The following is a 14,076-nucleotide window of genomic DNA, read 5'->3' on the forward strand; positions in this document are numbered from 1 at the left end:
GTAGTAGCAGTGATGTAGTAGTAGTAGTGGTAGTAGTAGTAGTAGTAGCAATGAGTAGTAGCAGCAGTAGCAGCAGTAGTAAAGGAGTAGTAGTATTAGTAGCAGCAGCAGTAGTGTAGCAGTAGTAGCAGAAAAAGTAGTAGTAACAGTGGTGGCAGTAGGGTAGTGGTGGTAGTGGCAACGGTAGTAGCATTAGCGGTAGCAGTGGTAGCATGAGCAGTGGTAGTAGCAATTGGTGGCAGCAGCAGTGGTAGTAATTAATTAGCAGTAGTAATGATGAAGTATTGATGGTAGCGGCAGTGGTAGTGGTAGCAGTGAAACTGACAGTAATAGTAGTACAGTAGTAGTAGTAGTAGCAGTAGCAGCAGTAGCAGTGGTGGTAGTGGTATTAGCAATGGCGGTGGGAAGTGGTGACGACGGTGGTGGCGGTGGTGGTAGTGGTGGCGTTGGAGGTGGTGGCGGCGGTGGTGGCGGTGGAGGGTAGTGAAGTGGTGGTGGTGGCGGTGAAGTGGTGGTGGTGGTGGTGACGGTGGTGGTGGCGGTGGCGGTGGTGACGGTGGAGTGGTGAGTGGTGGTGGTGGCGGCGGTGGTGGTGATGGTGGTGGTGGTGGCGGTGAAGAGTGGTGGTGTTGACGGCGAGGTGGTAACGGTGAGGTAGTAGCGGCGGTAATGGCAGCGGTGGTGGTGGCAGTGGTAATGTGGTGGTGATGATAGTGGCAGCAGCAGTAATCAGTACTAACAGTGACACCTAGAGCAGTGTTGGCAGTAATGATAATAGTAACGGTAGTAGTAGCAGCAGCAGTAGTAGCACCGGTAGTAGTAGTAGTAGTGGCAGTAGTAGTAATGCAGCAGTAGTACTAACAGTAGCAGCAGTGGCAGTAGCTGTAGCAGTATTAGCAAGAGTAGTAGGTTAGTATAGTAACAGTTGTAACAGTAGCAGTAGAATATAGCATAGCAGTAGCAGTTGCAGTAGTAGTAGTAGCAGCAGTAGTAGTAGAGTAGTGGCAGCAGAAGTAGTAGTAGTAGTAGTGGCAGTGGTAGCAGCAGCAGTAGTAGTAGTAGTAGTAGTAGCAGTAGTAGTAGTAGTTGTAGTAGTAGTAGTAGCAGCAGCAGCAGCAGTAGCAGTAGTAGTAGTAGTAGTAGTAGCAGCAGTAGTAGCAGTAGTAGCAGTAGTAGCAGTAGCAGTAGTAGTAGTAGTAGTAGTATTAGTAGTAGCAGTAGTAGTAGTAGTAATAGTAACAGTTGTAACAGCAGCAGTAGTAGTAGCAGTAGTAGTAGCAGTAGAAGTAGTAATAGTAGTGGTAGTAGTAGAAGTAGTAGCAGTAGAAGTAGTAGTAGTAGTGGTAGCAGCAGCAGTAGTAGTAGTAGTAGTATTAAAAGTAGTAGCAGTAGCAGTAGTAGCTGTAGTAGTAGTAGTAGTAATAGCAGTAGTACTAGCACCAGTAGTAGTAGTAGTAGTAGTAGTAGTAGTAGTAGCAGTAGTATTAAAAGAAGTAGCAGTAGCAGTAGTAGCTGTAGTAGTAGTAGTAGCAGTAGTAGTAGTAGTAGTAGTAGTAGCAGCAGCAGTAGTAGCAGTAGTAGTAGTAGCAGAAGTAGTATTTGTAACTGTTCCCAGATCAGATGAATCACAGTGTCTTTTATTGTGAAACGTTAGCTGGTTTTACTTTTATTGTGAAATATTAGCTGCTCAGTGACCGACAGTAACCCCGCCGTCCAACAACCGCTCGGTATGACCGGAAGTTTTTCTTACAAAATAAAAGAAGGCCATACATTTCTCATGAGAGGTACATACAGTACTATGTAGATATAGAATATAAACCAGACACTGAGGCATTTTAATGTGTTTTACTCTAAACTGACCGTAGAAAGGTGTTGTTTTTGCAGAAAATATACAGAGATACAGACAAGTTCTACATGTTTTTTTAATATTATTTATTTTGTTGTACAGCAGTATTTTTAATGCCAATCCCTCGTATCACTAGCCAAGTAGCCTTTCAAAAAGTAATAATGTTAGCTGTTAGTAATATTAAAAACAACATCTAATAATATGCCACATAATTCGTTTTTAGTGTTGCTCAAAAACCCCCCAAAGATGTCTCTTACATTAACATAGTAGTTACCGTGACCATGAAAATAAAGTTGTGGGTTTTTACTAAATATTTTTATTATTAGCCTCACTCAGAAAAGGCCGGACCTGAATCTGAAATCAAACGTTCTTCTTATGCAGGAAACATATTCCTGCATGTCAGGGCCACAAAACGGTTTAACGAACAGTGCTCTGTGTTTGGATCAGAGGACGTGACCGCTGTGACACCTGCAAGGACAAAGTCCGAGTGATCAGGTACAAAAACCACTGTAATAATCCTGGATGCGTTCAGTCAATTCCCCGTTATTGCTCTAGTTTTATATTTTACCTTCAAAAGAAATGCAAGAGAATAAATAAATACAACACGAATAAACCAAAAAATAAGTCAATAAAAAATGAAAGCAAACCATTTCATATCATTTAATATATACTGCTCTCTGTTCTCATAATCTGGGAGCATTTTTACCCTTCAGCTCTCTCAAAGTTTCACAGTTTCAAATCATTTACAGGATAACCTGCAATGTAGCTGTCGCTGTCGTGGTGTTGCAGAAGATCTCCAAAACTGTGTCGTGCATGAAAAAACGAACACACTTCACCGTGAGATACCGAACGGCCGCCTGGATTTGCGGTTCCTCGGTGGTCCCCGTTTTATTTCGAAGTTACGGAGCGGAAGCGGTGCGATTGATTGATTATCGCGCGTTGACTCCGCCGAGGTTTAGTCCCGCGGATGCAGCCCGGCGAGGAGCAGATGCTGCAGACTGACGGTGGTGGAGGAGAGGAGTCTGGGAGGCAGCGGCACAGCACGGACACACGGTATTTAACCTTTATTTCACCTGGTTACACCTGGTTTCACCTGTGTAATTCCGCTCCTCGCTCCTCCAGCGCTTTAAACCGGATTTAAAGTCAGTTACAGTGGAAACTAAGCGGCTGAAAATGTTGAATGTGGAGTTTAAACCCGTCGTGGTTGATTAGAGTCCATCATTTAACGCGTCCCCAGACACGACTCAAAGTTCAGTGTCTTCTGTAGAAGGGACCCGAAGCAGTAAAAGAGCAGGTCGAAGCAGTTTTTGTGTGTCCACACTGGAGAACTGGACTCTGCTTTCAGTAGTGCATCTCTAGAAAACTGTCCCGTTTGAATGTCAACACGCGCCGAGACCAGGTCGGCCTCTAAAAATCCCACGTGAACGTGTTCAGGGGTTGAACTGTGTGTTAAGTTGTGTTTGAATGAAGTTTAAGTCAGAAAAGACCAAATAGAAGCGGATTGGACTCAGTCTATGGAGCAGAAGGTGCCGCTGGCGGCGCTGCAGCAGCTCTTCTCTCGGCCCCGTTCAGTTTGATGAAATCACTGCGGACCAGGACCCGGTTCAAACCCTCTGAGATCACGAGTCCACATCCCCCAGAAGAACCCCCGCGTCCTCCTCGTGTGGTACCATGAAATGTCTGAACACTTCTAGAGACTGTCCAGTAAGAGTTTCCATTCCCTTCTCATTTTCTCCCCATGAACGAAGTTGGAGACGCACGCCAGACTTTCAAACCCATCATGTTGAGTTTTGACCGATTAGTCGTTACAGCTCCCGGACTCCCGATGAAGAATAATCATCATTTAATGCAAAAGTGTGAGACACAAATAAATTTTACAGTTTTTTCCCCCCTGTTTGCATCTGATGAGTTTGAACATGAAGAGTTTCAGGAATCAGTGATAAAATGTTGGTGAACGAAGTAGTGAATGTTTCTCCTTCACAGTTGAGCGATTCGATGATTAACCGATTGGGTGATCGACAGAAAATTAATATGCGTCTGTTTGGATCATTGATTGCGTGTTTCATTCATATTCTAAGCAGAACTGCCACAAATGTCCTGGTTTCAATTCTCAGATGTGAGGATTTGCAGCTTTTCTCTGTCGGATGTGACAGTAAATTGAAACTCGACTGTTGCGGCCCGCAGCCTGAGTCCGGTTCTGTCGGAGGTTACTTCCTGTTAAAGGGGGTTCTTCTTCTCCACCGTCGCCAGGTTCTTGCTCATGGTGGGAACTGTTGAGCTTTAAAGGGTCAAAGAGTTTGAAAATAAAACTGCATATTGTTGATTTGACTCTGTTCAATCTTCAGTCATGGCCAGACTCTTACTGTTCCCTTTAAATGTTGGATTTTTTTATGTTGAAGTTTTAATGCTGAAGTTTAAGTTTTTGAGTTTTAACGCCGAAGTTTTAATGTTGAAATTTTAGTTTTGAGTTTTAATGTTGAAGTTTTAGTTTTTTTGAGTTTTAATGTTGAAGTTTTAGTTTTTTTGAGTTTAAATGTTGAAGTTTTAGTTTTTGAGTTTTAACGCCGAAGTTTTAATGTTGAAATTTTAGTTTTTGAGTTTTAATGTTGAAGTTTTAGTTTTTGAGTTTTGATGTTGAAGTTTTAGTTTTTGAGTTTTAACGCCGAAGTTTTAATGTTGAAATTTTAGTTTTTGAGTTTTAATGTTGAAGTTTTAGTTTTTTTGAGTTTTAATGTTGAAGTTTTAGTTTTTTTGAGTTTAAATGTTGAAGTTTTAGTTTTTGAGTTTTAACGCCGAAGTTTTAATGTTGAAATTTTAGTTTTTGAGTTTTAATGTTGGAGTTTTATTTTTTTTGAGTTTCGATGTTGAAGTTTTAGTTTTTGAGTTTTAATGCTGAAGTTTTAATGTTGAAATTTTAGTTTTTGAGTTTTAATGTTGGAGTTTTAATGTCGAAATTTTAGTTTTTGAGTTTTAATGCTGAAGTTTTAATGTTGAAATTTTAGTTTTTGAGTTTTGATGTTGACGTTTTAATGTTGAACTTTAAATAGTTGGACGTCTCAGGGATTTTACACTTTGACTCTCAGGTGTGAGACGTGCAGCCTGATTCAGATCAAACAGTTAGATTTAGTCATCATCATCACAGCTCGTCATTCAGAGTTCAAGGACATTTATGTCTGTGTGTTGTGTGTGTGGTGGGCGGGGGTGGTCGGGTGTTAATGTGCCCCCCCACACACACACACACACACACTCATTATTTAGATTGTTTCCTGTGTTGTGAACAAAACAAAGAGCTGTAGCGCACTGTGATCAAAGTATGTGTGCGTGTGATAATGGGTGAGGGGGCATTTGAGTGCATTTACAAGTGTGTAAATGCACTCAGACCCCCGTCCCCTCGTCATTGTCTTCCTTCTTTCAGCCCCCATCACGCTGAGCGTTCGGGCTGATATTGATCAGGATCAGATTAATCAGGAACATGACACACATACGCAGGTGCTGATGTAAACACCGATGACCTGATGGAGGCCGCGATGGAAGCGGCATCTGCCCAAAGTTAAAATGGATCCCAGATTTGATCCCTGAGAGGTGTTCAAGTGTGATTCTGTTAAATATGGGTCCTCATCTGTGATTGATTAATGATCTGTGATAGGATCTTTGAACATCCAGCTTCTCTCCCATTAAACTTTGTTTTCCCCGTATTTGTTCTTTAGTCGTTAACCGTGTTCTGTGGTGAAACCAAAGACACTTTACTTAATAAAGTTCCAAACTAACTTCATAGTATTAATGTTAGTGAGGTTCATACACAGCACGAATGTAAACCTGCAGGATGGAAGAACACAACACAGAGAGCAGGAAACACCAACATGAATTCATCGAATAATCGATCAACTGAAAATTAATTAGCAACTATTTGATAATGCGTTAATTGTTACAGTCATGTTTCAAGTAAAAACTGTCTGATTCTCTGATTTCAGCTTCTGCGGTGTGGAAAAATGTAGCTGTTCTGTCTTTTACATCATAACACAGTTCATCTCTGACATTAAAAAGATTGATCAAAAAACGAATCAACGGAATAATCGATAGCCGCAGCTACAGTCTGAACTTTGTGAACCTCTCTTGACTTCCTGTCGGAGAGGTTGACGGAATCAGGTTATTTTGATTTACGTGAAGTTATAACCACGTAAACTCTAACGAATCAATATTCAACTTTAAGATGACAAAGTTAAGACAGCACATGTGGTTGAAACAGCTGTTTATGGGACGTTCCACTGATTTAGTTATATACAGGGTTTCCCGCAGGGTCAGGTGTGTCTGACTCGGGACCCCTGATTGGCTGTCCCTCTCCCCCAGCCTCCTCCTCTCTCTCCTCAGTTTGTGTTTTAAAATAATCAGCCATAAACCGCTTCATCTTATGATCGCGGCGACTGCTAAATGGATTGTGTCACGCGTTTCATCATCGGTGCACGTCTCAGAGCTGGTCCTGGCCCTGACCCGTGAGCCATGTAAACCGTTTGCCAGTGCTCCCACTACAATCCTCCCTCCCTTATACTCCTGCTCCTGCTTATACCGTGGCTTGGCTGAAGACTCGATGGTTAGTGTTCATCTATATGCCCAGCTAATCAACTTTTGAAATTCAGTATTTAATCAATAATCGGCGTCAATCCGTTGCTCTCCATCCGGCATTAGTCCGGAGACTCTGAGCCTCTGGTCCCCGCACTGTTGATGAGAGTGCAGGTGCAGGGAAAGAAGGACTGAGCCAGTGAAGAAGAAGACGTGCTGCTTTCGACCGCGATGGCTGAGGCGGTACCTGAGCGGGAGGGGCAGCGAAACAGCCTGAGGATCGGAGAGACGGGGGGAAGGAGAGGGAGAGAAAAGACTGTAATAATAAGTACTAGTAAACCACTGAATGGAAAACACTTTATCAGGTACACCTGTCCAGTCCGGCTGTTGCTTCCTAAAGTCGACTGTTTGTACACGAGAGTAAACACTGATCTTCGTTATTTGCGTCCATTTTAACTGACAGCGCTCGTGTATTTAAAGCTGATAAATGTGTGTGTGATCAGCAGTTTCATCAGCAGTCGACTCGCAGTTTAATATCTGCCGTGACCTTTGACCCCGCACCTTTGAGCCGTGCGCTGGCTGAACCTCTGACTGTCTGTGTTTATTCAGAGCGAGCACCGGTCCGACAATCATTCAGGCAGAGCGACGGCAGAGCGACGGCAGAGCGACGGCAGAGCGTCGGCAGGCAGACATGTCCGTCTCAACACAGCTGGGTCTGCTGCTGTGGAAGAACTTCACCTACAGACGACGACAGACGGTCAGTCCCGTGATTGTTTCACCTGTACTCTGCAGATTCACGCAGTCAGACTGTTGTTCTCTCAGATACAGATTTTCCTCTCTGCTCCACTCGGCTGTCTCTTTGCAGCTAATGACTTTCTTCATTGTCAGTGTTCTGAGGATTCTACTCTCGGTAAAATGATGAAACATCTGGAAATAGTGAGAAAATGTAAAAACTGACATGTTGGACTGAAGAAAACCACCAAATCTTCAAGTTGGAGGTGGAACCAGAAACTTTCAGTCACTTTGGTGTAAAAACCAACATAAGCAAGTGAATCCAGTGATTAATCAGCTCCGTCCAGCTGCTTTTAGTTTACGCTTCAGTTGAATCAAAAACTCGAGTTAGACATGAGAGTGGGTCTAAAGCTTAATTACCTTTAATCATGGTTGATAAATGATCCAATGAAGCTGCTGATCCTTGGTTTAATTTCTCTCTAACGATCTTATTCCCCCGCTGTGAATTTTCCGGCTCTGCTAATGTCTCGCTTTAACTCAGAAAACCTCAGAATTAATTTCATCATTAATTGATTAATCATTGTCAGAATAGTGACAAGTGTCACCTCAGTTTCTCACATTACAAGCTGACGTCTTCAGATGCCAAAATATTCAGGTTTAGACATTTGTGTTTTTGAACGATTAATTGTGTAATAAATTAATTGACTGATCATCTCAGTGCTTATCATTTTAATAATTTTATGTTTTTTTTAAATAAAAACACCTGCTGTATAAACCCTAGTCTCTATTTTTAACTAATAAATAATCTCAAAATGCATCTTTTAAAATTTACCATTATAATCTGATCTCTGCTTTTGTTTCTCACAAATAATCAGAGGAATTCAAAAAATATTTCTCTTATCTCTTATCAGGTGCCGTCTCATAAACTCTGATCCCGGATCAGTTTTAGGTTTAAACTCTGATAATGTCACAATCTCTCTTCACAGAAACCTCCAGGTTTTTGTTTCTTAAAAACTAATACTTTCTCATAATTTGTCTCATTCTAACTTAACCTCAGTTCGTGTCTTTCTAATTCTTGCAGTCTCATCATTTCTTTTTTAACTCAGACTCATGGTCCTCTCTCGAAATTGAATTATCTTATAGTCACATAATGTATCATCCTCAACTCTTATAGAAAAACTCTCTGATAATCTCTTTTTATGGTTATAAAATGATCTGATTTTCTTTTGACCAATAAAGAATCTCAGAAAGTCTTTTCCCTAAACTCTTTCAGTGTCATAATTTTTTCTTTTTAATGCTTGAACTCAGAAATATCCACGTTTCTTTCTCGTTTAAATCTCGAGGAGTGAGTTCCAGAAACTGCACAAATTATTAGCAGCATTGTTTGTTTTATTTGAAGCAGGAATATCTTACCTTTCTGAAATCAGCTTGTGTTAAACGCAGCTTTAACTTTAACAGAATCGATTCCTTCACAGTTTTAACGGTTTGTTTCCGTTGTTTTATTTAGTGATAATTTGTTAACTCTGGTTGGTTGGTCGTCCGTGGGTCCACACAAAATGTTACTAATAATAACAAACAGCAGAAGAAGCAGCCGTGTGGAGGACATTTCTAATCGTTCAGATCAGTATGAAGGAGGTCAAAGGTCAGGGCCGTGTCATCCTGATAACACCTGTAATAATCTTCACTTTAACCCTGTGAGGCATCTTTTTCTTTACTCAGCTCAGACACTTACACATTAAAATCAACTTTATGTCAAACACAACATGAACATGAGATAAATATGACCAACCACTTCATCAGAAAAAGAAAGCAAAAGGCAAAATGGTGTCTGATGCTGAACAGGTTCTAACAGGTTCTGATGCTGAACAGGTTCTAACAGGTTCTGATGCTGAACAGGTTCTAACAGGTTCTGATGCTGAACAGGTTCTAGTCCTTCTCTACATTTTGACTTTTCTTAATTCCACAGTGACCTGTTCTACACAAAGAAGGAAAAGGATATAAAAAACAAACAAACAAACTATTCAGGAGTTATTTAAAAGTGACCATTGTTGTTATAATTCATAAATCTTCTGAATCATTTTAAAAATTGAACCGTGTTGCGATTAATCCTGTTGTATCGTTGAATTCTTCCCGTCTTAGATACAGTTCACCGTCTAAGGACAAAAAGATTCTGCACTTTTCATATGAAGCCAAATATCCGGATATATTTCACAGAAATATTTGCACCAAATGGCAGAAATCTGGTGGAAGTTTGGCCCAGGTCTAACACTAGTCTGAACCAAGTCTTCAGCTGTGGTTGGAGGTGAGAGTCAGGTTTAATCCACCCAGTGTGTGGTCAGATTCATAGAGCAGCTCAAAGCACTCTCTTGGCTTATTTTAGGACATTTTCAGATCAGTTGTTGGAGTTTTGTATTGTGCTGTATCTTTGTGATGTTAGATTTCTATCTTTAATACTCTTTAAATAAGTTGACCAAGTTTGGTTCTTTATTGTCGTTTATTTCAAGTATCCCCTGAACTGGAGACATCTGAAGAAACCTGTCTCTAAGGTTCTAATCTACGTGTTAAATGTGTTGAAAAGACTCTCCGCCACTCTCACTTTTCACCGTACCCACATACATAGGCTACTTCGTAAAGACTCTGCGTCGTCTGACGACCTTCCGATGCAGAGATCACTGCTCTGTGTGAAGTCACCTGATGTGCCTCCATTTCTGTGAGTCCGTGCGCAGCTCCCCGCCGCCCCGTTATGCGTAACGTACGGAAACGCGCTCGCTGTGGGGAATACGGAGCCTCACGCTCATACTCATCACATACAAACACGCCTCTGCTGTCTGATCAGAGAGGTGAAATCCGACGCTCGACCATAAATCAGATCCTGCGCTGCGGTTACCTGCCGGAGGACTCCTGTTAACCCTTTCCCTCCGGTATAAATGCTCCTTAAGCTGTTCCAGCTTAATGTGCCCTGAGCCTAAGCTGCATATCGAGACCGGAGCGCTGTAAGTGTCGTAAGCCCCCCATTTCAGTATTCACATTCATATTCAACCGTCTTATCCTGAAAATAAAGACCAGACCAGGTCCTCATCTGTTTCCTCTTACTAACGTTCAGTTTGTAGGGATAAAGGCCTGAATCAGAGGAGACCGAGGAGTCAGGCGATGTCTGCGAGAGCTGCTCTCCTCGCAGATGAACTGGATTTTAAAGGGGTTGTCTTGTGAGGCGGGGACCTGTGGATATTTCTCTGTGTGCTGCCCGTGGTCGTGTTCTGTTCTCTGCTTGTTGTTGTCGATCGTTCGATGACTCCTCATTAACTATGAATGGCTTCTAATAATAAAGACATGAAGCTGCTTCCTGCCTCGCACAGAAACACTCAGTGATGCTTTTAAACCCCGGAGCCTGTGAGTTAGTGTGTAGTTAATGGTTTCCTGTCTCTGGCCTTCACTGACTCTCGGTGTCTTTCTGTCTCTCAGCTTCAGCTCCTGGTGGAGATCGTCTGGCCGCTCTTCATCTTCTTCATCCTCATCGCCGTGCGGCTGAACTACCCACCGTACGAACAACATGAGTGTGAGTTCATCTGGATGTTTTATTGAACCTGTATTTAACCACAGACTGGTGTGCTCACAGTCCAGCAAACCAGACCGGATGTTCGCAGGGTTCAGTGCTTTGCTCAGAGGCACCTCAGTGGTGGTAACGTACTGCTCGTTCACTTTGCCTGCTCAGATTTATATTGGAGCTGCAAAACCTTTTCGATGATGTGATAACCATTTTGCTAATTTTTTAAGCAAAAGCATCAAACATTTGAAAGCATCTGAAATCTGAGGATTCGATCCTTTTTTTGGGCTAAAACAATAAATCAATCATCAAACGTTCTTTTTTAGTTGCACATAAAAAACTACAGTTATCGTAAAAGACGGACACAAAGACATTCACACGTACAAAGAGCTTGTGCAGGAGAGGCTCTCCTAAAAATTCTAGGCGAGACCAAGAAAACTACATCAACTATAAATAATGAGGGAAGGAAGGATTACCACAAAAGGGAGTAAAAGAAGAACAAAATAGGATGTATAGCAGGCCCCTGTCATTCCCTGATATCCAGCACTCAACACTGCTCGTTTCACATGTTTTTTAAAAGTAAATGTCATTTTCATTATTGACCCACGGATAAATCGACTCATTGTTGGAGCTCTACTTTGGATGCACAGACAACACAGCTGACGGCATTGCTTCAGATAAATGTTTATAAATCTTTAAAAGCACCTCCCAGAGACATGGTTTCGTTCTGCGTCGACCCCTAATACAGAAGCATACGTCCGGCTTCATGGCTTTTTCTCAGCAGCAGCAGGTCGGGAACGACTGCTGGTTAACGGTTGTAGCGATTAAATCACTGTTTCGTCGACAACAGAAAGAGAGAAAGTGTAAATGAGAACAACGACATGTTGAACTGAGCTGCATTAAAACACAGAGAGCAGGAGACCGAACGCAGGTTCAAGATGCAGTTTTGTTGTTGAAAGAAGAGATTTCACTGTTGGTGTTTCACCGTAGACTGAGCTCTCCGTGCGGACACAGATCGGTTTCACGTGGAAACAGCCTTTTAAAGTTTAGATGACTTAATGTAGACGCGATCCAGATCTCTGTAGACCTGGATCAACAGCAGCCAACCGCTGTCCCGGTGTCCGAGGCTGTTTGCGTGAAGAGAGACAGACCGCGAGGACGCACTGCTTCCTACGAGGCGCCTGCTGACGTTGCCCTGACGACACACAGGTGTGAGTGAGGTCAGCGGGGTGTCTTTACATTTAAAAGGTCTTAAACGGTTCAAATGAGAACGCGCGAGGTCGCTACTTCAACGTAAAGATTTTATTGCCACACTGACTCCTGACATACTGATTCACTATATGGCCAAAAGTATGCGGACGGTGGTGTCTGGTCAGAGAATCCCAAACGCTGTGAATCTGCGTCCCCTTAGCTTTACTACGACTTTACTACCACTACTACCACAGCCTGAGTGATACTGGATTTTTGTGTTTAAAAAATCTGAAAGCAACATCTCGACGATAGTTCACATGCTTTTTAACATTAACAACAGGCTGCTTAGATTAGGTTGTGAAAGGAATTTTGACTCGGGTCAGCACTGAGAGGAGTAATTAATCTGAGAGACGAGATCCGTCATGGAGACACTGTTTCTAAATGACCTCGAACCTGGTTTGTTTCTGTGCCGATTGTCTTTCTCGACATCCTGGGGTCGGGCTCTGCTCATTACACCCGACGACTGGCCGTGTTTCTCGCAGCTCGCACAGTCAGAGCAGTTTACGTGAAACCCTGACGAATGCATCGTCATTGGTGGAGGGATACACGAAGGGTAACAGTTAGCGTAACAGTAGACAAACAGTCACTGGTGCTTGTGGAAAATCCTTTCAACTACACATCCTGTGAAACAAGATGATCAAACGGTTTCACGTTTTGAATTTTAATTGTCAGTCCGCGCATCTGTCCAACAACTGCACTGACTGCTGCAGGAGCGTATCAGCACTTCTGACAGCTCTGACCAGTCAGGAACCGGCACCGATAGCGACCCCCTCCCCCGGAGAGCGGAGGCTGTTGTTTATATATGACTGTTTTGGACTCGTGTCACACTGTCCCATCTGGGCCTAATGTTAGGGTGTCCACCTACTTTTGACCGTATACTGTACTTTCTTCTGAAAACCAGCAGAAAGTGAGGTCTGTCAACCCAAACCGGAGCTCTCTGTGCGTCTTTGAGCCCGGGGAAACACCCAGAACGGGCCCAGTCATTAATCACCTTCTTGGCCGTTTTTGACAGGTGTTTTATTGCAGCTGTTATTTTTACTGCACCTTTGTCACTGTCCACATATTTCGGCTGCTGGACTTGAGCAAACTGACTTGAGACGATTCAGCTGAAATCCTCCTGCAGGATCGGTTTTAGAAGGCTTTAGGTTTGGTTTTACAGAGTCATTTTCAGTTACAGCCAGGTGCATGCTGGGAATATTTCTGCAGGTAATCAGAGCTGCTCCTGATTATCAGCTGCGTTCAGACCCTTGCACCTTTAGGGACGTCTGATATCAGTTGTCAGTTTGACACCGAACGCTCAGTTGAGTCCAGATAATCTGAGGTCATTGATTGATAATCAGCCTGTTGGAGGAGGTGCAGAGGAAGTTTTCACGGCTGCAGGATTTCAAATTAAAGGTCTCAGTGCTAAATGTAGCTGGTCTAAACTCCTGGTCCTCGTCGGGTGGATTTATCAGAGCAGGTTATGGCTCTTTATCACTGGGCTGCAGTGTCATTATCAAATCTGGTGAAGGACACAGAGCTCCGCTCAGGATCGATAAAGTCACAATAGAATTACACAAGAACTCGCTTGAATCTGCGACTGAAGGAGTTAAACCTCAGTCGTGCTTCTTGGCTCCGTCAGCACAAATCTGCCAGTGATTTGCTCTCTGATCCTCATCGATCTCCAGCTGGAAGTAAGGTGTTCGGTAGCCGTCAATACTTTGATTGAATTGATTTCCAAAGGGCATGGAGCAGAGAAAACTGTCTTTAAAGGGTTAAAACTCCAGCAACACTCGTATTAGAGCCGCAGCGATTAGTCAATAAAAAAATCAACAAAAAATTAATCGCCAGCTATTTCTGGTAATTGATTGTTTGACAATGAGCCAAAATTTTCACTAGTTCCGGCTTCTGTGTGACGATTTGCTGCTTTTCTTCGTCTCGGTTTTTGGGCTTTAAGAAATCATGACTGTGAAAAAATGTAATTTTTCACTCTCTTCTAACATTTCAGTGAAGACACAATTATTTGATTAACAATCAGCAGATTAATTGATAATGAAAATAATTGTTAGCTGCAGGCCCAACATTCCTAACAACTTTTAAATAAGATGAGCATGAAAGGAATTTAAAGAATTTAAAGTCACATACACAGCAGCCAATCAGGTGTTCC

The 14,076-nt window shown here is 42.5% G+C and overlaps 1 protein-coding gene across 6 annotated transcripts in view; it reads left to right on the plus strand.

The window, feature by feature from the left end:
- Positions 1-2,835: 2,835 nt before the first annotated feature.
- The window catches only part of abca1b (ATP-binding cassette, sub-family A (ABC1), member 1B), a 59,834-nt gene continuing 48,593 nt past the window's right edge, over positions 2,836-14,076 (plus strand). For all 6 annotated transcript variants that reach the window (XR_005706603.1, XM_040120191.1, XM_040120189.1 and 3 more), the window contains exons 1-3: positions 2,836-2,899; positions 7,013-7,160; positions 10,598-10,691. Coding sequence is in view for 5 of the 6 variants with exons in the window: in XM_040120191.1 (XP_039976125.1) it covers positions 7,095-7,160; positions 10,598-10,691 (160 nt within the window). In the remaining variant the exon portion in view is untranslated. The remainder of the gene's footprint in view (positions 2,900-7,012; positions 7,161-10,597; positions 10,692-14,076) is intronic.

Source organism: Xiphias gladius, chromosome 23, assembly GCF_016859285.1.
Source record: "Xiphias gladius isolate SHS-SW01 ecotype Sanya breed wild chromosome 23, ASM1685928v1, whole genome shotgun sequence".
Classification (NCBI taxonomy): Eukaryota; Metazoa; Chordata; class Actinopteri; order Istiophoriformes; family Xiphiidae; genus Xiphias; species Xiphias gladius.